Source organism: Nerophis ophidion, linkage group LG01, assembly GCF_033978795.1.
Source record: "Nerophis ophidion isolate RoL-2023_Sa linkage group LG01, RoL_Noph_v1.0, whole genome shotgun sequence".
NCBI classification, from domain to species: domain Eukaryota; kingdom Metazoa; phylum Chordata; class Actinopteri; order Syngnathiformes; family Syngnathidae; genus Nerophis; species Nerophis ophidion.
In genome coordinates, this window is record NC_084611.1 from 9296844 (window position 1) to 9320907 (window position 24064).

Genomic DNA, 24064 nt, shown 5'->3' on the forward strand with positions numbered 1-24064 from the left:
CACCTGCTCCCAGTGCCACCCACACTGGTTTGAATGTAACTTAGATATTGGGTTTCACTATGTAAAGTGCTTTGAGTCACTAGAGAAAAAGCGCTATATAAATACAATTCACTTCACTTCACTTTTTCGGACCATAGGGCGTGGCGCAGTGAAAGAGTGGCCGTGCGCAACCCGAGGGTCACTGGTTCAAATCCCACCTAGAACCAACCACGTCACGTCCGTTGTGTCCTGAGCAAGACACTTCACCCTTGCTCCTGATGGGTGCTGGTTGGCGCCTCGCATGGCAGCTCCCTCCATCAGTGTGTGAATGTGTGTGAATGGGTAAATGTGGAAGTAGTGTCAAAGCGCTTTGAGTACCTTGAAGGTAGAAAAGCGCTATACAAGTACAACCCATTTAACCCATTTATCCCGATTATAAGGCGAACCAAAAGGGTTATATTATACTTTTTTTCCTACATTTTAAAGACTTCTTTATGGTCTATATAACATGCAATAGTGGTTCTTTGGTCAAAATGTTGCTTGGATTATTTTTTACAGAGACCGGTTTCAAACCACTTTCTTAGACTTAGACCAGGGGGTAGGGAACCTATGGTTCTAGAGCCAGATGTGGCTCTTTTGATGACTGCATCTGGCTCTCGGATAAATCTTAGCTGACATTGCTTAACACGATAATTGTGAATAATTCCGCTGGAATTCACAGTGCTAAAAATAACGTTCAACATATAAAACATTCTCATGCATTTAATTAAATCCATCCATCCGTTTCCTACCGCACCTGTTCAAGAAGTCGCATTAATGGTAAGAAGAATTTTGGGGGGGTCGTTCTCCCAGGCAGACTACTCAGAACATGGCATTTATGTAAAAACATGTCTTAATTTAAACTAAAAAAAGATACAAAGAAAAATCGCTCACAGCGGAGGCACAACTTGGGCTAAGGAAGAACGCTAACGCATTAACAGACTATGAACATAAATCAAACAAAACTTACTTGCCATGGCATGAAGCACGAAACTATGGCAAGGCATGAAACAAGTCAGCAGAGAGCAAGAAAAAGATCACATTGACGCCAGGGCGACTGACTGGCAAAGACAAGCTTAAATACTGCCTCTGATTAGTGCTCGGGAAGCAGGTGAGCGGGCATTTTGTCCACCAGAGACAGGTGGACAAAATGAGTAACCAAGGAAACCAGACAGGGGAGTGGAAAAACAGGAACCTAAAGAGTCCAAAAGACAAACAGCACATGGCCAAACAAAAACATGTTCAACATACATGACATTTTATTTATTATTGGTTAGCTTCAGAATAACAATGTTAGGAAAAAGAATAAGAGACTTTTTATACTATAAAAATGTTGGTCTTACGCATTTAGTTGTATTGAGTGTTAAAAAATATGATATGGCTCTCACGGAAATACATTTTGAAATATTTGGCTTTCATGGCTCTCTCAGCCAAAAAGGTTCCCGACCCCTGGGTTAGACCAACTTTAATGATCCACAAGGGAAATTGTTCCACACAGTAGCTCAGTTACAAAGGGATGGAAAGGATGAATAAGGAAAGGATAATGCACACAAGGGCACAAAAACAAAAAGTATAAAGTAGACAAGAAATGTACCATATTATCAATCAATCAATTAATCAATGTTTATTTATACAGTCCTCAATCACAAGTGTCTCAAAGGGCTGCACAAGCATACTTCACAACCCTCCTGGATTTTCCAAGAGACTCCCGAAATTCATGCGCCTCTCCCGAAAACCTCCCGGAAGAAATTTTCTCCCGAAAATCACCCGAAATTCAGCCGGAGCTGGAGCCCACGCCCCCTCCAGCTCCATGCGGACCTGAGTGGAGACTATATAAACAGCTTTCCTGCCCAATCACGTTGCAACATCTACGGATTTTAATAAAAAATTGCACACACAAGGAGACGAAGCAGAAGAACGAGGAAATTACAGCCATGGCGACGCCGTCTGTAATAGAGTGATCTATGTTGTCTGTCGCCATCTCCTGGTGAATGTTAGCTATAGCGTTATGGGGTTGCTTTTTGATTGGCCAACGATTCACGTGGTGTTGTGCACCTGACGGCAAGTGAGGGAGTCTGTTCTGAAGCCCGCAGTAAAGAGACGTAACTTCATCACCTCGCCTGATTATTGACTCCAATCCAATATATCACACCGTCGACGAGCAAAATGAAGAAATCCGCTTGCAAGTTCCAAAACGAATGGAAACAAGAATTTCAGTTTATCCAGGAGAGTTCGAAGGGGAAGGGGTATGTTGCCAGTCAATTTTGTAGAACAAACTTCTCCATACTCAGTCATGAACGGTCAACAAAGCACAAAGCGTCCGCAGCGCAGCATCGTTCACAACCCAGTATTACGGGCCACCTCGCAAAATGGAGACCCGATTGTGTATCTTAGGCTGAAAAAAAGATGGCTATGCTGATAGCTGGAAGCAACATCCCGTTCTCCTTTGCGGATGTCTACAACAAATCCGTGAAGGATATGTTCCCGGATTCGGAGATGGCTCGCCAATACGCAAATGGCAGAACAGAGGTTACTTAAATAGTGAAAGGTAAGTGTTGTTGTTTTGTTTTTTTTAGTAACCAGCAAGCACAGTACAGTTAGTAGAACAACTGTGTTTTTATTACTGTGTATTTGATAGGTGGCGTCGGAAATTCCACTATTCATTTTATTTTTATATTTAATCAAATAAATATGTATAACTAGAATTCAGTGAAAGTAAAGTATTTCATACACAAATGAAATACTCGAGTTGGTGAATTAGCTGTAAATATACTCCTTCTCTCTTAACCACGCCTCCGCCCCCCCACCCCACCTCCCGAAATCGGAGGTCTCAAGGTTGGCAAGTATGTGCACAAGCCACAACGACATCCACGTTACAGAGCCCACATAAGGGCAAGGAAAAACTCACATGGCACGGACACGTCCAAAACGTCCACTTGAGCCCACTGGCTGAACTCAAACGAGTCGCCGCAAAATGGAGACCCGATTGTGTATCTTAGGCTGAGAAAAAGATGGCTATGCTGATAGTTGGAAGAAACATCCCGTTTTCCTTTGCGGATGTCTACAACAAATCCGTGAAGGATATGTTCCCGGATTTGGAGATGGCTCGCCAATACGCAAATGGCAGAACAGAGGTTACTTAAATAGTGAAAGGTAAGTGTTGTTGTTGTTTTTTTTTTAGTAACCAGCAAGCCCAGTACAGTTAGTAGAACGACTGTGTTTTTATTACTGTGTATTTGATAGGTGGCGTCGAAAATTCCACTATTTCTTTTATTTTTATATTTAATAAAATAAATATATATAACTAGAATTCACTGAAAGTCAAGTATTTCATACACATATTTTATATATATATATAGATATATATGAAATATATATGAAATACTCGAGTTGGTGAATTAGCTGTAAATATACTCCTTCTCTCTTAACCACGCCTCCGCCCCCCCACCCCACCTCCCGAAATCGGAGGTCTCAAGGTTGGCAAGTATGTGCACAAGCCACAAAGACATCCACGTTACAGAGCCCACATAAGGGCAAGGGAAAAACTCACATGGCACGGACACGTCCAAAACGTCCACTTGAGCCCACTGGCTGAACTCAAAGGAGTCGCCGCAGTTGACCCTGCAGACGTAAAAGCCGGAATCCTTCACGTCCACCGGCGCGATCACCAAGTCCGGGGCGGAGCCGTTTGGCACCTGAAAAGAAAGAAATGTGTCGATATCTTGAACGCATCTCCAGTATCTGCCATGTGGCCCACATATGTCCTAGCAAGAAATCTGCGTTCAAAGAACTCCGGCTTATTAGTCATTCCAAGAGCCCAAAAGAAGTCTGCGGGCTATAGAGCATTTTCTATTGGGGCCCCAGTTCTCTGGAATGACCTCCCGGTAAAAGTTAGATGCTACCTCAGTAGAAGCATTTAAGTCCCATCTTAAAACTCATTTGTATACTCTAGCCTTTAAATAGACCCCCTTTTTAGACCAGTTGATCTGCCGTTTCTTTTCTGCTCTGCCCCCCCCTTCACATTCGTGAGGGGGGGCGGAGGGGGGCACAGGTTCGGTGGCCGCGGATGAAGCACTGGCTGTCCAGAGTGGGGATCCGGGGTGGACCACTCGTCTGTGAATCGGTTGGGGACATCTCTGCGATGCTGACCTGTCTCCGCTCGGGATGGTCTCCTTCTGAACCCCCCCACTATGGACAGGACTCTCACTATTATGTTAGATCCAATATGGACTGGATTCTCACTATTACGTTAGATCCAATATGGACTGGACTCTCACTCATATGTTAGATCCACTATGGACTGGACTCTCACACTATTCAATCAATCAATCAATCAATCAATCAATGTTTATTTATATAGACCCAGATCACAAATGTCTCAAAGGACTGCACAAATCATTACGACTACAACATCCTCGGAAGAACCCACAAAAGGGCAAGGAAAACTCACACCCAGTGGGCAGGGAGAATTCACATCCAGTGGGACGCCAGTGACAATGCTGACTATGAGAAACCTTGGAGAGGACCTCAGATGTGGGCAACCCCCCCCTCTAGGGGACCGAAAGCAATGGATGTCGAGCGGGTCTAACATGATACTGTGAAAGTTCAATCCATAGTGGCTCCAACACAGCCGCGAGAGTTCAGTTCAAAGCGGATCCAGGACAGCAGCGAGAGTCCCGTCCACAGGAAACCATCTCAAGCGGATCAGCAGCGTAGAGACGTCCCCAACCGATCTATTATGTTAGATCCACTATGGACTGGACTCTCACTATTACGTTAGATCCACTATGGACTGGACTCTCACTATTACGTTAGATCCACTATGGACTGGATTATCACTATTATGTTGGATCCACTATGGACTGGACTCTCACTATTATGTTAGATCCACTATGGACTGGATTCTCACTATTATGTTGGATCCACTATGGACTGGACTCTCACTATTATGTTAGATCCACTATGGACTGGACTCTCACAATATTATGTTAGATCCACTATGGACTGGACTCTCATTATTATGTTAGATCCACTATGGACTGGACTTTCACTATTTTGTTAGATCCAATATGGACTGGACTCTCACTATTATGTTAGATCCACTATGGACTGGACTCTCACTATTATGTTGGATCCACTATGGACTGGACTCTCACTATTATGTTAGATCCACTATGGACTGGACTCTCACTATTATGTTGGATCCACTATGGACTGGACTCTCACTATTATGTTAGATCCAATTTGGACTGGACTCTCACTATTATGTTAGATCCACTATGGACTGGACTCTCACTATTATGTTGGATCCACTATGGACTGGACTCTCACTATTATGTTAGATCCACTATGGACTGGACTCTCACTATTATGTTAGATCCAATTTGGACTGGACTCTCACTATTATGTTAGATCCACTATGGACTGGACTCTCACTATTATGTTGGATCCACTATGGACTGGACTCTCACTATTATGTTAAATCCACTATGGACTGGATTCTCACTATTATGTTGGATCCACTATGGACTGGACTCTCACTATTATGTTGGATCCACTATGGACTGGACTCTCACTATTATGTTATATCCACTATGGACTGGACTCTCACCATTATGTTAGATCCACTATGGACTGGATTCTCACTATTATGTTGGATCCACTATGGACTGCATTATCACTATTATGTTAGATCCACTATGGACTGGACTCTCACTATTATGTTAGATCCACTATGGACTGGACTCTCACTATTATGTTAGATCCACTATGGACTGGACTCTCACTATTATATTAGATCCACTATGGACTGATTCTCACACTATTATGTTAGATCCACTATGGACTGGACTCTCGCAATATTTTGTTACATCCACTATGGACTGGACTCTGACTATTACGTTAGATCCAATATGGACTGAACCCTCACTATTATGTTAGATCCACTATGGACTGGACTCTCACAATATTATGTTAGATCCACTATGGACTGGACTCTCACTATTATGTTAGATCCACTATGGACTGGACTCTCACTATTATGTTGGATCCACTATGGACTGGACTCTCACTATTATGTTAGATCCACTATGGACTGGACTCTCGCAATATTTTGTTACATCCACTATGGACTGGACTTTCACTATTACGTTAGATCCAATATGGACTGAACCCTCACTATTATGTTAGATCCACTATGGACTGGACTCTCACTATTATGTTAGATCCACTATGGACTGGACTCTCACAATATTATGTTAGATTCACTATTGACTGGACTCTCACTATTATGTTAGATCCACTATGGACTGGACTCTCACAATATTATGTTGGATCCACTATGGACTGGACTCTCACTATTATGTTAGATCCACTATGGACTGGACTCTCACTATTATGTTAGATCCAATATGGACTGGACTCTCACGATATCATGTTAGATCAAGTATGGGCTGGACTCTCACTATTATGTTAGATCCACTATGGACTGGACTCTCACTATTATGTTAGATCCAATTTGGACTGGACTCTCACTATTATGTTAGATCCACTATGGACTGGACTCTCACTATTATGTTGGATCCACTATGGACTGGACTCTCACTATTATGTTAAATCCACTATGGACTGGATTCTCACTATTATGTTGGATCCACTATGGACTGGACTCTCACTATTATGTTAGATCCACTATGGACTGGACTCTCACTATTATGTTGGATCCACTATGGACTGGACTCTCACTATTATGTTAGATCCACTATGGACTGGACTCTCACAATATTATGTTAGATCCCCTATGGACTGGACTCTCGCAATATTTTGTTACATCCACTATGGACTGGACTTTCACTATTACGTTAGATCCACTATGGACTGGACTCTCACAATATTATGTTAGATCCACTATGGACTGGACTCTCACAATATTATGTTAGATCCACTATGGACTGGACTCTCACTATTATGTTAGATCCACTATGGACTGGACTCTCACTATTATGTTGGATCCACTATGGACTGGACTCTCACAATATTATGTTGGATCCACTATGGACTGGACTCTCACTATTATGTTAGATCCACTATGGACTGGACTCTCACTATTATGTTAGATCCACTATGGACTGGACTCTCACAATATTATGTTGGATCCACTATGGACTGGACTCTCACTATTATGTTAGATCCACTATGGACTGGACTCTCACTATTATGTTAGATCCACTATGGACTGGACTCTCACTATTATGTTAGATCCAATATGGACTGGACTCTCACTATTATGTTAGATCCACTATGGACTGGACTCTCACTATTATGTTAGATCCAATATGGACTGAACCCTGACTATTATGTTAGATCCACTATGGACTGGACTCTCACAATATTATGTTAGATCCACTATGGACTGGACTCTCACTATTATGTTAGATCCACTATGGACTGGACTCTCACAATATTATGTTGGATCCACTATGGACTGGACTCTCACTATTATGTTAGATCCACTATGGACTGGACTCTCACTATTATGTTAGATCCAATATGGACTGGACTCTCACGATATCATGTTAGATCAAGTATGGGCTGGACTCTCACTATTATGTTAGATCCACTATGGACTGGACTCTCACTATTATGTTAGATCCAATTTGGACTGGACTCTCACTATCATGTTAGATCCACTATGGACTGGACTCTCACTATTATGTTGGATCCACTATGGACTGGACTCTCACTATTATGTTAAATCCACTATGGACTGGATTCTCACTATTATGTTGGATCCACTATGGACTGGACTCTCACTATTATGTTAGATCCACTATGGACTGGACTCTCACTATTATGTTATATCCACTATGGACTGGACTCTCACCATTATGTTAGATCCACTATGGACTGGACTCTCACTATTATGTTACATCCACTATGGACTGGACTCTCACTATTAAGTTAGATCCACTATGGACTGGACTCTCACTATTATGTTAGATCCACTATGGACTGGACTCTCATGCTAATATGTTAGATCCACTATGGACTGGACTCTCACACTATTATGTTATATCCCCTATGGACTGGACTCTCACGCTATTATGTTAGATCCACTATGGACTGGACTCTCACACTATTATGTTAGATCCACTATGGACTGGACTCTCACACTATTATGTTATATCCCCTATGGACTGGACTCTCACTATTATGTTACATCCACTATGGACTGGACTCTCACTATTAAGTTAGATCCACTATGGACTGGACTCTCACTATTATGTTAGATCCACTATGGACTGGACTCTCACTATTATGTTGGATCCACTATGGACTGGACTCTCACTATTATGTTGGATCCACTATGGACTGGACTCTCACTATTATGTTAGATCCACTATGGACTGGACTCTCACTATTATGTTAGATCCACTATGGACTGGACTCTCACTATTATGTTAGATCCACTATGGACTGGACTCCCACTATTATGTTAGATCCACTATGGACTGGATTCTCACTATTATATTAGATCCACTTTGGACAGGACTCTCACTATTATGTTAGATCCACTATGGACTGGACTCTCACTATTATGTTAGATCCACTATGGACTGGACTCTCACTATTATGTTAGATCCACTATGGACTGGACTCTCACAAATTGAGTTTCTCAGTTCGAACATTAAATATCTTGTCTTTGCAGGCTAATCAATTGAATATAAGTTGAAAATGATTTCCAAATCATTGCATTCTGTTTTTATTTACCAATTACACAATGTATTAACTGTAAGGTTGCATTGTGGGTTGCTCACCTCTTCTTTGGACTTGAACCACTGGTACTGGACCGGCGACTGGCCCACGGCGTGGCAGCAGAGCCGCAGGTTGTGACCGCACACGAGCGCCACCGACTGCGGCTGGATGAGCACCTGCACGGCTGAACACCCCGGAAAAAAATCGTCAGCCCAGACATGAGCGTGTGACGTCACCCCGGCTTCGACTGTCGCTCTCTACCTGGTGCTTTCAGGCACCGGAGGGCCTCGGCGTTGCCTAGCGTCTGGAGGTAGTCCAGCAGGTGACCCCGGGTGCAGCCTCGCTCTCCCATCAGCCTCAGCAGCGTGCGGCTCGGGCTGCCGTCGGGATGCAGGACTTTGAGCGAGCACATTTCCAAGTCGTCCTGGCTGGAAGGACGGGGGTGGGAAGACATTTGAAAGCGAATGAGTCATTGGCTGGCAGGGGAGCGAACAAACGGCCAGCGACAAAAACACACCAGAACCACAAAATAAATCCGACAGGGAAAATTCCGAAATTGCAGCATCAAAAACAAATGCAAAAGCTAAAAACTGCAAAAATCCCAAAATTGACTGAATGAGCGATATGCTGCAAGTTTACAGAACACGATGGAAGGTATTCAGGCTAACCGGGCGCCAAAAGACTCCGGCTTATTAGTGATTCCTAGAGCTCAAAAAAAGTCTGCGGGCTATAGAGCGTTTTCCGTTCGGGCTCCAGTACTCTGGAATGCCCTCCCGGTAACAGTTCGAGATGCTACCTCAGTAGAAGCATTTAAGTCTCATCTTAAAACTCATCTGTATACTCTAGCCTTTAAATAGACCTCCTTTTTAGACCAGTTGATCTGCCGCTTCTTTTCTTTCTCCTATGTCCCCCCCTCCCTTGTGGAGGGGGTCCGGTCCGATGACCATGGATGAAGTACTGACTGTCCAGAGTCGAGACCCAGGATGGACCGCTCGTCGGGACCCAGGATGGACCGCTCGCCTGTATCGGTTGGGGACATCTCTACGCTGCTGATCCGCTTGAGATGGTTTCCTGTGGACGGGACTCTCACTGCTGTCTTGGAGCCACTATGGATTGAACTTTCACAGTATCATGTTAGACCCGCTCGACATCCATTGCTTTCGGTCCCCTAGAGGGGGGGGGTTGCCCACATCTGAGGTCCTCTCCAAGGTTTCTCATAGTCAGCATTGTCACTGGCGTCCCACTGGATGTGAATTCTCCCTGCCCACTGGGTGTGAGTTTTCCTTGCCCTTTTGTGGGTTCTTCCGAGGATGTTGTAGTCGTAATGATTTGTGCAGTCCTTTGAGACATTTGTGATTTGGGGCTATATAAATAAACATTGATTGATTGATTGATTGATTGAAACCTGATGGATGTATTTCTTTACGGACAGGGAAAGTTGTGAAGTGAATTATATTTATATAGCGCTTTTCTCAAGTGACTCAAAGCGCTTTACATAGTGAAACCCAATATAAATGATAAATGATAAATGGGTTGTACTTGTATAGCGCTTTTCTACCTTCAAGGTACTCAAAGCGCTTTGACACTACTTCCGCATTTACCCATTCACACACACATTCACACACTGATGGAGGGAGCTGCCATGCAAGGCGCCAACCAGCACCCATCAGGAGCAAGGGTGAAGTGTCAAGCAGCTAAAATGCACCAAACATACATACGTGTGAGGAGAGTGTTTTGCATTTTTCCCCATCATGCATTGCAGGGAATTTAAACGAGTGTAACATTGAATTATGTGTTGTGCTTGGACTTTGTTTTTATAATATCCACAAAGCTCAGTGAGCCGGTTGTGTTTTGTGTGACCATTTGTGTTGACTTTTTGTGCTAGTTTATTTGCGCCATGAGAGGGGAAGGTTGTTCTAAGTAATAATAAGTTCTAATATCTAAGTTACATTTAAACCAGTGTGGGTGGCACTGGGAACAGGTGGGTGAAGTTTCTTGCCCAAGGACACAAAAGCAGTGACTAGGATGGTGGAGGCGGGAATAGAACCTGCAACCCTCAAGTTGCTGGCACGGCCACTCTACCAACCGAGCTAACCAAATTAATTATACATTTATCCAAATGTTTTAAAAGTATTTTGGAGCGACTGATTTTAAATGCAGTTGTTTTGGGGGTTAGTGTGTGTGCGGTGTACTATTTGCAATATTTTTTAATTTTGCTTTTGTTTTGGATCCTGCAGCATTTTCTAATTTGCAGCATTTCTTCCGTGCATCCTTGATTGGAGCAAAACTCCTGCATTAAAGTGGACCTGCACTTGTTTTGGAATTCTGCCTATCATTCAAAATTCCTATGTAAGACAAGAAAACGTGTTTTTGTTTTTTTTCACCTTTTAAGGCCCAAACTGTTTGTTTACATGCTTGTTTTATTACTATTTGGGTTTATTGGACCCTAATTAGCTGTGATGAGGTGCCGACTTCCGCCCGAGTGTAGCTGAGATAGGCACCAGCGACCCCAAAGGGAATAAACGGTAGTAAATGGATGGATGGACCCTAATTAGAAAAAAAAATAAGAATCATCTTTTGATATGATATACTAAGTCCATAAGTACACAAATGTGTACTTCATGTTTAGTGACATACCAAAGTCTTATTTATAAAAAAAAAAAAAATTCAAAATTCCATTGTTGTTATACTCTTCTGACACCATCAGATGGCAGTATAAGTGTCCACATATGTGGCCGTAAGACCCCAATTCAGTAGTGTATACAATTTTGGAAATAAGAGCTAAAAGGTGCTGTCCACGCATGTGGCCACTTAGCCTTTAGAGGTTTTAATGCATTTTAATTTGCAATAAAAGGCAGGTATGAGGTAGCTAACAATGCAGTTAATGGATTACGCTATTCTGTCCTTAAAGCCCGCTAAAAAGATACCCAGAAACCGCCAACAATACCCCATTTACATCTCGTGACCTGCATATTAACCCTTCATGAGCAATATTGTTACTATAAGCGCGGACGCCGAGGAACTACTTTTTGCTGAAATCAAAGACAGGTAACTATTGGCATACTGAGCTGCTACATCGCCTCTAAATTGGTAAAAGTTAATTCTACATTATAAATCATGCCTCGCAATTGTATAGTAGAAGGTTGTGGCCATAAACCGAGAAGTTAGTTAACTTTGACATTCAACTTAGACCCACAGATGGCAAGAAAGACACAAAAAGGCACTTTTTGAGGATTATGGTTAATTCTTCATCCAAACAGGAAAATGTAAACATCCCATCAGTCTGCATCACAGTGAGAGCAGACGTTGTACAGTAAGTACTTATTTTTATTATGTTCCTGTATATACCTTTCAGCATTAATGGTGCCTTCACAGATGTGTAAGTTACCCATGCTTTGGGCACTAATACACCCCCATACCATCACAGATGCTGGCTTTTCATTTTTGCGTCGATAACAGTCTGGATGGTTCGCTTCCCCTTTGGTCCGGATGACACAATGTCGAATATTTCCAAAAACAATTTGAATTGTGGACTCGTCAGACCACTTTTCTACTTTGCATTATTCCATTTTAGATGATCTCGGGCCCAGAGAAGCTAGCGGCGTTTCCGGATGTTGTTGATAAATGGCTTTCGCTTTGCATAGTAGAGCTTTAACTTGCACTTACAGATGTATCGACAAACTGTATTTAGTGACAGTGGTTTTCTGAAGTGTTCCTGAGCCCATGTGGTGATATCCTTTAGACATTGATGTTGGTTTTTGATACAGTGCCGTCTGAGGGATCGAAAGTCACGGTCATTCAATGTTGGTTTCCGGCCATGCCGCTTACGTGGAGTGATTTCTTCAGATTCTCTGAAACTTTTGATGATTTTCTGGACCGTAGATGTTAAAATCCCTAAATTTCTTGCAATTGCACTTTGAGAAACGTTCTTAAACTGTTTGACTATTTGCACACGCAGTTGTGGACAAAGGGGTGTACCTCGCCCTGAGCATTTTCTGGGAAGCTGTTTTTATACCCAATCATGGCACCCACCTGTTCCCAATTAGCCTGCACACCTGCGGGATGTTCCAAATAAGTGTTTGATGAGCATTCCTCAACTTTATCCGTATTTATTGCCGGGGGTCTGGCGAGGGGCGTGGTTAGGGGGGGTGGAGCGTTGTTGGGGGCGTGTGTAAGAGGGGAGCAGTTTATTTACAGCTGTCCATCCATCCATTTCTACCGCTTATTCCCTTTGGAGTCGCTGGTGCCTATCTCAGCTACAATCGGGCGGAAGGCGGGTACACCCCGGACAAGTCGCTACCTCATCGGAGTATGTGTAGAAATTTTTATTTATAACTGATCGGACTCTCGCTGCTGTGTTGGATCCGCTTTGGACTGGACTCTCGCGACTGTGTTGGATCCATTATGGATTGAACTTTCACAGTATCATGTTAGACCCGCTCGACATCCATTGCTTTCCTCCTCTCCAAGGTTCTCATAGTCATCATTGTAACCGACGTCCCACTGGGTGTGAGTTTTCCTTGCCCTTATGTGGGCCTACCGAGGATGTCGTAGTGGTTTGTGCAGCCCTTTGAGACACTAGTGATTTAGGGCTATATAAGTAAACATTGATTGATTGATTGATTGAATCACTTGTTTATTTTTATATCTTTTTTCCAAATAGTTCAAGAAAGACCACTACAAATGAGCAATACGTTGCACTGTTATACAATTTAATAAATCAGAAACTGATGACATAGTGCTGTATTTTACTTCTTTATCTTTTTTTTTTTCAACCAAAAATGCTTTGCTCTGATTAGGGGGTACTTGAATTAAAAAAAAATGTTCACAGGGGGTAGATCTGTGAAAAAAGTTTGAGAACCACTGCTCTAAAAACCGTAGATGTTATTGTCACATATGCATGCACAGTAGATGGCAGTATTGTGCTGTTTAAGAGTGTCACAACATTGCTGTTTACGGCAGGTGAACTGCTTTACGGCAGACTTTTCAAAAACGTGACTGCTGTTGTTGTGTGTTGTTACCGCGCTGGGAGGACGTTAATGAGACTGCCTAACAATAAACCCACATTAGAAACCAAGTACTCGCCCTCGATCATTCTACAGTTACAACGTCATTGGGCAGGCACTCTGTTTATATTGTGGGAAAGTGGACGTGAAATCACTCAGGTCCGCATGGAGCTGGAGGGGGCGTGGCCTCCAGCTCGCCTGATTTTCGGGAGAAAATTTGTCCCGGGAGGTTATCGGGAGAGGCGCTGAATTTCGGGAGTCTCCCGGAAAATCCCGGAGGGTTGGCAAGTATGAATAAAACACACCAAAACTTGTGTCCTTTATCATAGCTACACGTATGACAAAAAAGTGTGTGAAAATCAGTGGTATTCAGTGAGGTAAAGTTAATTAAATGCGCTGACAGTTCATTGCTCCTGACAAATGAATTGCACTGAGTGGAGCGGATCACCACTCCAAGATGGCGGCCCCGCGTCTCGTCATCGCCAGTAGGCAGTAGTGCTCGATGCTGCGTCTACTTTGAAGATTGTATCGATACAGTCTTTGATTGATTGAAACTTTTAATAGTAGATTCCGTACAATTGACCACTAAATGGCAACACATGAATAAGTTTTTCAACTTGTTTACTGCGCACGTTAATCAATTCCTGGTCCGGCACTTTAGTTCCGACCTGCTGTTTCCCTACACCCCAATAGGGAGGGCACACGGCGCGCGAGACGTGTTGCTGTGATTTGGAGTTTGAATAAATGAATAATAAATAAAATAATATTGAATAAACGTGCCGTCAAGCTGGTTTTGGTAGAGAAGACAATACTAAGATTATCTTGTCAAGTCAACTGTAAGCACACAGCCTCCCACACTAATGGCAGACAATATAATTAGTTACATAATTAACTCAATAATAATACCCTGACAACATCAATCAAAATGAAGCTTTATTGTAAAACAATACACATAATGTTGTGGATATAATGCAGTGGGGCGTCACATTTATAACACCGCATTAGTGTAAGCCAGGGGTCGGGAACTAAATGCGTAAGACCAACATTTTTAGAGTATAAAAAGTCTCTTATTCTTTTTCATAACATTGTTATTCTGAAGCTAACCAATAATAAATCAACTGTCATGTCTGTTGATCATGTTTTTGTTTGGCCATGTGCTGTTTGTCCTTTGGACTCTTTAAGTTCCTGTTTTTCTCCACTCCCTTGTCTGGTTTCCATGGTTACTCATTTTGTCCACCTGTCTCTGGTGGACAAAATGCCCGCTCACCTGCTTCCCGAGCACTAATCAGAGGCAGTATTTAAGCTTGTCTTTGCCAGTCAGTCAATGTGATCTTTTCTTGCTCTGTGCTGACTTGTTTCATGCCTTGCCATAGTTTTGTGCTTCATGCCATGCCAAGTAAGTTTTGTTTGATTTATGTTCATAGTCTGTTTATGCGTTAGCTTTCTTCCTTAGCCTAAGTTGTGCCTCCGCTGTGAGCGATTTTTGTTTGTATCTTTTTTTAGTTTAAATGAAGTCATGTTTTTACTTAAATGCCATGTCCCGAGTAGTCTGCCTGTGAGAACGACCCCATTGTGACATAAAATACTTCTTACCATTAATGCGACTTCTTGAACAGGTGCGGTAGTAAACGGATGGATGGATTTAAATGCATTAGAATGTTTTATATTTTGAAGGTTATTTTTAGCACTGTGAATTCCAGCGGAATTGTTCATAATTATCGTGTTAAGCAATGTCAGCTAAGATTTATCTGAGAGCCAGATGCAGTCATCAAAAGAGCCACATCTGGCTCTACAGCCATAGGTTCCCTACCCCTGGTCTAAGGCATCACATTATAACACCGCAACAGTGTAAGGCAGGGGTCACCAACCCGGTGCCCGCGGGCACCAGGTAGCCCGTAAGTCGCCCGCTGGCCTTTTCTAAAAATAGCTCAAATAGCAGCACTTACCAGTGAGCTGCCTCAATTTTTTCAATTCTATTTATTTACTAGCCAGCTGGTCTCGCTTTCCTCGACATTTTTAATTCTAAGAGAGACTAAACTCAAAAAGAATTTTAAAATCCCCAAAAATATTTTAAAGACTTGGTCTTCACTTTTTAAATAAAGTCTTTTTTTTTTTTTTACTTTGCTTCTTACAACTTTCAGATAGACAATTTTAGAGAAAAAATACAACCTTAAAAATGATTTTTACGATTTTAAAGACTTGATCTTCACTTGTTAAATAAAGTCTTTTTTTTTTTTTACTTTGCTTCTTATAACTTTCAGAAAGACAATTTTAGAGAAAAAATACAACCTTAAAAATGATTTTTACGATTTTAAAGACTTGATCTTCACTTGTTAAATAAAGTCTTTTTTTTTTTTTACTTTGTGTGAATGTGAGTGTGAATGTTGTCTGTCTATCTGTGTTGGCCCTGCGATGAGGTGGCGACTTGTCCAGGGTGTACCCCGCCTTCCGCCCGATTGTAGCTGAGATAGGCGCCAGCGCCCCCCGCGACCCCAAAAAAGGGAATAAGCGGTAGAAAATGGATGGATGGATGGGCTTCTTATAACTTTCAGAAAGACAATTTTAGAGAAAAAATACAACCTTAAAAATGATTTTTACGATTTTAAAGACTTGGTCTTCACTTGTTAAATAAAGTCTTTTTTTTTTTTTTTTACTTTGCTTCTTATAACTTTCAGAAAGACAATTTTAGAGAAAAAATACAACCTTAGAAATGATTTTTACGATTTTAAAGACTTGGTCTTCACTTGTTAAATAAAGTCATTTATTTTTTTTTTACTTTGCTTCTTATAACTTTCAGAAAGACAATTTTAGAGAAAAAATACAACCTTAAAAATGATTTTTACGATTTTAAAGACTTGGTCTTCACTTGTTAAATAAAGTCTTTTTTTTTTTTTTTACTTTGCTTCTTATAACTTTCAGAAAGACAATTTTAGAGGAAAAATACAACCTTAAAAATGATTTTTACGATTTTAAAGACTTGGTCTTCACTTGTTAAATAAAGTCTTTTTTTTTTTTTTTATTTTGCTTCTTATAACTTTCAGAAAGACTATTTTAGAGAAAAAAATACAACCTTAAAAATGATTTTTACGATTTTAAAGACTTGGTCTTCACTTGTTAAATAAAGTATTTTTTTATTTTTTTACTTTGCTTCTTATAACTTTCAGAAAGACAATTTTAGAGAAAAAATACAACCTTAAAAATGATTTTTACGATTTTAAAGACATGATCTTCACTTGTTAAATAAAGTCTTTTTTTTTTTTTTACTTTGCTTCTTATAACTTTCAGAAAGACAATTTTAGAGAAAAAATACAACCTTAAAAATGATTTTTACGATTTTAAAGACTTGGTCTTCACTTGTTAAATAAAGTTGTTTTTTTTTACTTTGCTTCTTATAACTTTCAGAAAGACAATTTTAGAGAAAAAATACAACCTTAAAAATGATTTTTACGATTTTAAAGACTTGGTCTTCACTTGTTAAATAAAGTCTTTTTTTTTTTTTACTTTGCTTCTTATAACTTTCAGAAAGACAATTTTAGAGAAAAAATACAACCTTAAAAATGATTTTTACGATTTTAAAGACTTGGTCTTCACTTGTTAAACAAAGTATTTTTTTTTTTTTTTACTTTGCTTCTTATAACTTTCAGAAAGACAATTTTAGAGAAAAAATACAACCTTAAAAATGATTTTTACGATTTTAAAGACTTGGTCTTCACTTGTTAAATAAAGTCTTTTTTTTTTTTTTACTTTGCTTCTTATAACTTTCAGAAAGACAATTTTAGAGAAAAAATACAACCTTAAAAATGATTTTTACGATTTTAAAGACTTAGTCTTCACTTGTTTAAATAAATTCTTTTTTTTTATTTACTTTGCTTCTTATAACTTTCAGAAAGACAATTTTAGAGAAAAAAATACAACCTTAAAAATGATTTTTTACGATTTTAAAGACTTGGTCTTCACTTGTTAAATAAAGTCATTTATTTTTTTTTTACTTTGCTTCTTATAACTTTCTGAAAGACAATTTTAGAGAAAAAATACAACCTTAAAAATGATTTTTATGATTTTAAAGACTTGGTCTTCATTTGTTAAATAAAGTCTTTTTTACTTTGCTTCTTATAACTTTCAGAAAGACAATTTTAGAGAAAAAATACAACCTTAAAAATGATTTTAAGATTTTAAAGACTTGGTCTTCACTTGTTTAAATAAATTCTTTTTTTTTTTTTTTACTTTGCTTCTTATAACTTTCAGAAAGACAATTTTAGAGAAAAAAATACAACCTTAAAAATGATTTTTACGATTTTAAAGACTTGGTCTTCACTTGTTAAATAAAGTATTTTTTTATTTTTTTACTTTGCTTCTTGTAACTTTCAGAAAGACAATTTTAGAGAAAAAATACAACCTTAAAAATGATTTTTACGATTTTAAAGACTTGATCTTCACTTGTTAAATAAAGTCTTTTTTTTTTTTTACTTTGCTTCTTATAACTTTCAGAAAGACAATTTTAGAGAAAAAATACAACCTTAAAAATGATTTTTACGATTTTAAAGACTTGGTCTTCACTTGTTAAATAAAGTCTTTTTTTTTTTTTACTTTGCTTCTTATAACTTTCAGAAAGACAATTTTAGAGAAAAAATACAACCTTAAAAATGATTTTTACGATTTTAAAGACTTGGTCTTCACTTGTTAAATAAATTATTTTTTTTTTTTTTTACTTTGCTTCTTATAACTTTCAGAAAGACAATTTTAGAGAAAAAATACAACCTTAAAAATGATTTTTACGATTTTTAAACACATATACCTTTTTACCTTTTAAATTCCACCTTCTTCTTTCCTGACAATTTAAATCAATGTTCAAGAAAATAAATACATTTTAATTTAATTTTTCATTTTAGCTTCTGTTTTTTCGATGAAGAATATTTGTGAAATATTTCTTCAAACTTCCATCCATCATCTTCTGCTTATCTTTTTATTCTTATTGTAATATTTCCCTATTTTGTTTCCATTTAAACCCCCGTAATTCATTTTTTACTTTTTTTTAAATTGATCTCAACTCTGTACAGTGCTGCTGGAATTTTATTTTTCCTGAAGGAACTCTCCTGAAGGAATCAATAAAGTACTATCTATCTATCTATCCGAGGTCGGGTCGCGGGGGCAGCAGCCTAAGCAAGGAAGCCCAGACTTCCCTCTCCCCAGCCACTTCGTCTAGCTCTTCCCGGGTGACATAGTCTTCCCAACGTGTCCTGGGTCTTCCCCCTGGGCCTCCTACTGGTTGGACGTGCCCTAAACACCTCCCTTCAAATTTATTATGATTAAAATAAAATAAAAATATTCTGGCAAATGTGGAAAATCTGTAGAATCAAATTTAAATCTTATTTCAAATTATTTTGAATTTCTTTAAAAAAAAAATATCTGGAAAATCTAGAACAGGGGTAGGGAACCTATGGCTCTCGAGCCAGATGTGGCTCTTTTGAATACTGCATCTGGATCTCGGATAAATCTGAACTGGCATTGCTTAACACGATAAGTAATGAATAATTCCGCCGGTAATCACAGTGTCAAAAATAACGTTCAAAATATCAAACATTCTCATGCATTTTCATCCATCCATCCGTTTTCTACCGCACCTGTTCAAGAAGTCTCATTAATGGAAAGAAATATTTTATTTATTTTTGCTTAGCCTCAGAATAACAAGTGTATTAACCTTCGTCTTGTGTTAGGGTCGGCACCGACCCGTTTTAGTTTTTAAATGCATAAAAACACCACATACATTTATTTTTTTTTGCATCAAAGCTTTTTGACTTTGTCAGGAACCTCTTTGTCAACAAAATAAAACATTTTAATTTTTTTCACTAAATTATAAAATGCTCTGGTAGAAATTATGCCCTTGGTGTTGTTAGGGTCGGTTTTGACCCAGTTATAAAAATAAGATGATAAAGCAATGATAAAAGCCAAAACTGAACACACTGACAGCCAGCTCCTCTCCCAATCATGTGAGCTTTAGTGGATTCTCATTTTACCTTGTTATCCTGTACAAAAACAAACAAAAGACGGACACTAAAAGTGTCACTTTTTGCCACTCTGATTTTGTTCTTTTATTAGTTTTGGAACTAGTAATCTATTTCTCTTGGTTTCATTTGCTTGATTGGTTGTTGTTTGTTTGATGTTGGATTTCTGTTGCTGAAAAAAAATACGTTTTAGCCTTTTTGTTGAAGTAAATATAAATGGGTCGAAATTGACCCGTAACACCATAGATGTTACTATAGTTAAAATTCTTAAAATGAAAAAATAAATAAAACACATTTATTTAAGAGATGTGTTCTAATACCCCTTAGTAATAGTTAGGTAACACAACAACCTTTTTTTTTATTTATACGATTCTCTTGAGGTTCGTTTTACCATTTTTAAAAATTGAAATCGAGGGGTATACTGACAAAAAAAAAGGCCCGATGGCCCAAACCAAAAATATTAAAACCAATATTTTCAAGGATAAGGAAGCCTAACGAGGTAACCAAGAGATGAGAAACAAATTGGATGATAGATAATTGTTTTTAGTGTATTTTACAGCTGATTTAAGACATGGGTCAAAACCGACCCGTTAACATAAGAGATGGTAACAGAAAGCTAACACAAGAGGAAGGTTAACACTGAATACAACTCTATGCGTACATTTTTAAGAAAGACCAACATTTTTAGAGTAGAATAAGTCTCTTATTCTTTTTAACCTTCCTCTTGTGTTAGCTTTCTGTTACCATCTCTTATGTTAACGGGTCGGTTTTGACCCATGTCTTAAATCAGCTGTAAAATACACTAAAAACAATTATCTATCATCCAATTTGTTTCTCATCTCTTGGTTACCTCGTTAGGCTCCCTTATCCTTGAAAATATTGGTTTTAATATTTTTGGTTTGGGCCATTGGGCCTTTTTTTTTGTCAGTATACCCCTCGATTTCAATTTTTAAAAATGGTAAAACGAACCTCAAGAGAATCATATAAATAAAAAAAAGGTTGTTTTGTTACCTAACTATTACTAAGGGGTATTAGAACACATCTCTTAAATAAATGTGTTTTATTTATTGTTTCATTTTAAGAATTTTAACTATAGTAACATCTATGGTGTTACGGGTCAATTTCGACCCATATATATTTACTTCAAGAAAAAGGCTAAAACGTATTTTTTTCAGCAACAGAAATCCAACATCAAACAAACAACAACCAACCAAGCAAATGAAACCAAGAGAAATAGATTACTAGTTCCAAAACTAATAAAAAAACAAAATCAGAGTGGCAAAAAGTGACACTTTTAGTGTCCGTCTTTTGTTTGTTTTTGTACTGGATAACAAGGTAAAATGAGAATCCACTAAAGCTCACATGATTGGGAGAGGAGCTGGCTGTCAGTGTGTTCAGTTTTGGCTTTTATCATTGCTTTATCATCTTATTTTTATAACTGGGTCGAAACCGACCCTAACAACACCAAGGGCATAATTTCTACCAGGGCATTTTATAATTTAGTGAAAAAAATTAAAATCTTTTATTTTGTTGACAAAGAGGTTCCTGACAAAGTCAAAAAGCTTTGATGCAAAAAAATAAATGTATGTGGTGTTTTTATGCATTTCAAAACTAAAACGGGTCGGTGCCGACCCTAACACAAGATGAAGGTTAAAAAAAAATAAAAAAAATTATATGGCTCTTAAGGAAATACTTTTAAAAATATTTAGCTCTCTCAGCCAAAAAGGTTCCCGACCCCTGATTTAGAAGAAATAATGATTTGTCTTGTTAGAAATATAGCTTGGTCTAATTTGTTATATATTCTAACAAAAAGCAGATTGTATTTTAACCCATTTAAAACATCCATCCATTTTCTACCGCTTATTCCCTTTTGGGGTCGCGGGGGGCGCTGGCGCCTATCTCAGCTACAATCGGGCGGAAGGCGGGGTACACCCTGGACAAGTCGCCACCTCATCGCAGGGCCAACACAGATAGACAGACAACATTCACACACTAGGGACCATTTAGTGTTGCCAATCAACCATGTCATCAAAATTCTAAAATTAATCTTAATCCGGAAAAATTACTAATGATTTTATTTTTATTTTTTTTCCAAAAAGATTCGAATTAGCTAGTTTTTCTCCTCATTTTTAGGGTCCGCCAAGGACCCTATTGAAACTGCTGTTTTATTATTATTCCGCACCTACGCGCTGTAATTTGACCCCCTTAACATGCTTCAAAACTCACCAAATTTGACACACACGTCGGTATAGCAAACCTTCCCAACATATTAAGCAACCAATCCCCCAAAATGAAAATTGCGCTCTAGCGCCCCCTAGGAAAAAAAATACAGACAAAAGTGCATGTAACTTCTGTTAGGAATGTCATACGACATGAAACAAAAACTCCTACGTAGGTCTGACTTAGACCCACTTTTCATACACTCACTTCTTTCAGCAAAAATCTACAGGAAGTTGGCAAAAACCCTTCAAAATAAAATTTTTGCAAAAAATTCAATTTTTGCCTCTTTGCGCTGTAATTTGACCCCTTTAAAATGCTTCAAAAGTCACCAAACTTGGCGCACACATAAGGAGTGGCGAATATTGCGATCTACTGAAAAAACCAAACCCCAAAACTCAAAATTGCGCTCTAGCGCTATTTTTGAATAAAACACTGAAAAACTGCTCCTAGGAAGAAAACACAGACAAAATTGCTTGTAACTTCCGGTAAGAATGTCAGAGGGACATGAAACAAAAACCTCTATGTAGGTCTCGCTTAGACCTACATTTCATAGATTGACGACTCCCAACAAAAATCAACAGGAAGTTTGCAATCCCCCCTTCAAAACAAAAGTTTTGTAAAAACCAGTCACCTTTCTTCAAACATTATCTCCTCTGAGTGCGTTTGTTGTTTTGGCTTCAAACTCGCACAGGAGAGAAATTGAACCCTTTTGATTAAAAGTATAGAACAGAGTTTTGATAAGTTCTCAGGTTTTGATTTTACGCGCCTTCAAAGAACCCCCGTGCAAAGTCTCCTAAAAAATGTCATTTTTGCCTCTTTGCGCTGTAATTTGACCCCTTTAAAATGCTTCAAAAGTCACCAAACTTGGCGCACACATACGGAGTGGCGAATATTGCGATCTACTGAAAAAACCAAACCCCAAAACTCAAAATTGCGCTCTAGCGCTATTTTTGAATAAAACACTGAAAAACTGCTCCTAGGAAGAAAACACAGACAAAATTGCTTGGAACTTCCGGTAAGAATGTCAGAGAGACATGACACAAAAACCTCTATGTAGGTCTCGCTTAGACCTACATTTCATAGATTGACAACTCCCAACAAAAATCAACAGGAAGTTTGCAATCCCCCCTTCAAAACAAAAGTTTTGTAAAAACCAGTCACCTTTCTTCAAACATTATCTCCTCTGAGTGCGTTTGTTGTTTTGGCTTCAAACTCGCACAGGAGAGAAATTGAACCCTTTTGATTAAAAGTATAGAACAGAGTTTTGATAAGTTCTCAGGTTTTGATTTTACGCGCCTTCAAAGAACCCCCGTGCAAAGTCTCCTAAAAAATGTCATTTTTGCCTCTTTGAGCTGTTATTTGACCCCCTTAAAATGCTTCTAAACCCACCAAACTTGACACACACATCAGGTCTGGCAAAAATTGCGATATAATGAAAAAACCTAACCTCAAAACTCAAAATTGCGCTCTACCGCCCCCCTGGGAATACAACACGGACAAACTGCTCCTAGGAAGAAAACACAGACAAAACTGCTTGTAACTTCCGGTAGGAATGTCAAGGAGACATGAAACAAAAAACACTATGTAGGTCTCACTTAGACCTACATTTTGATAATTAACATACTTTAGCAAAAATCGGGATGGCGTGGCGCAGTGGGAGAGTGGCCGTGCGCAACCCGAGGGTCCCTGGTTCAAATCCCACCTAGTACCAACCTCGTCACGTCCGTTGTGTCCTGAGCAAGACACTTCACCCTTGCTCCTGATGGGTGCTGGTTGGCGCCTTGCATGGCAGCTCCCTCCATCAGTGTGTGAATGTGTGTGTGAATGGGTAAATGTGGAAGTAGTGTCAAAGCGCTTTGAGTACCTTGAAGGTAGAAAAGCGCTATACAAGTACAACCCATTTATTATATTATATTAAAAATCAACAGGAAGTTTGATATTTTCACTTCAATACAACAACTGCATTACTTTCACAATGCATTAGATTCTCAAAATAGTGGCTCCAAGGCGTCTTCTAACGCTTATCCGGCCGTGGGTCTCGGGGGCAGCAGCCAAAGGCGGACC

General features: G+C 39.1%; 1 protein-coding gene across 1 annotated transcript in view; it reads right to left on the minus strand.

Annotated features, from left to right (window-relative positions):
• malt1 (MALT paracaspase 1) overlaps window positions 1-24064 on the minus strand; it is a 73104-nt gene that overhangs the window by 48270 nt on the left and 770 nt on the right. Inside the window, 3 exon segments of the mRNA XM_061895560.1 lie at window positions 3569-3713; window positions 8835-8956; window positions 9034-9200. Coding sequence (XP_061751544.1) covers window positions 3569-3713; window positions 8835-8956; window positions 9034-9200 — 434 coding nt within the window.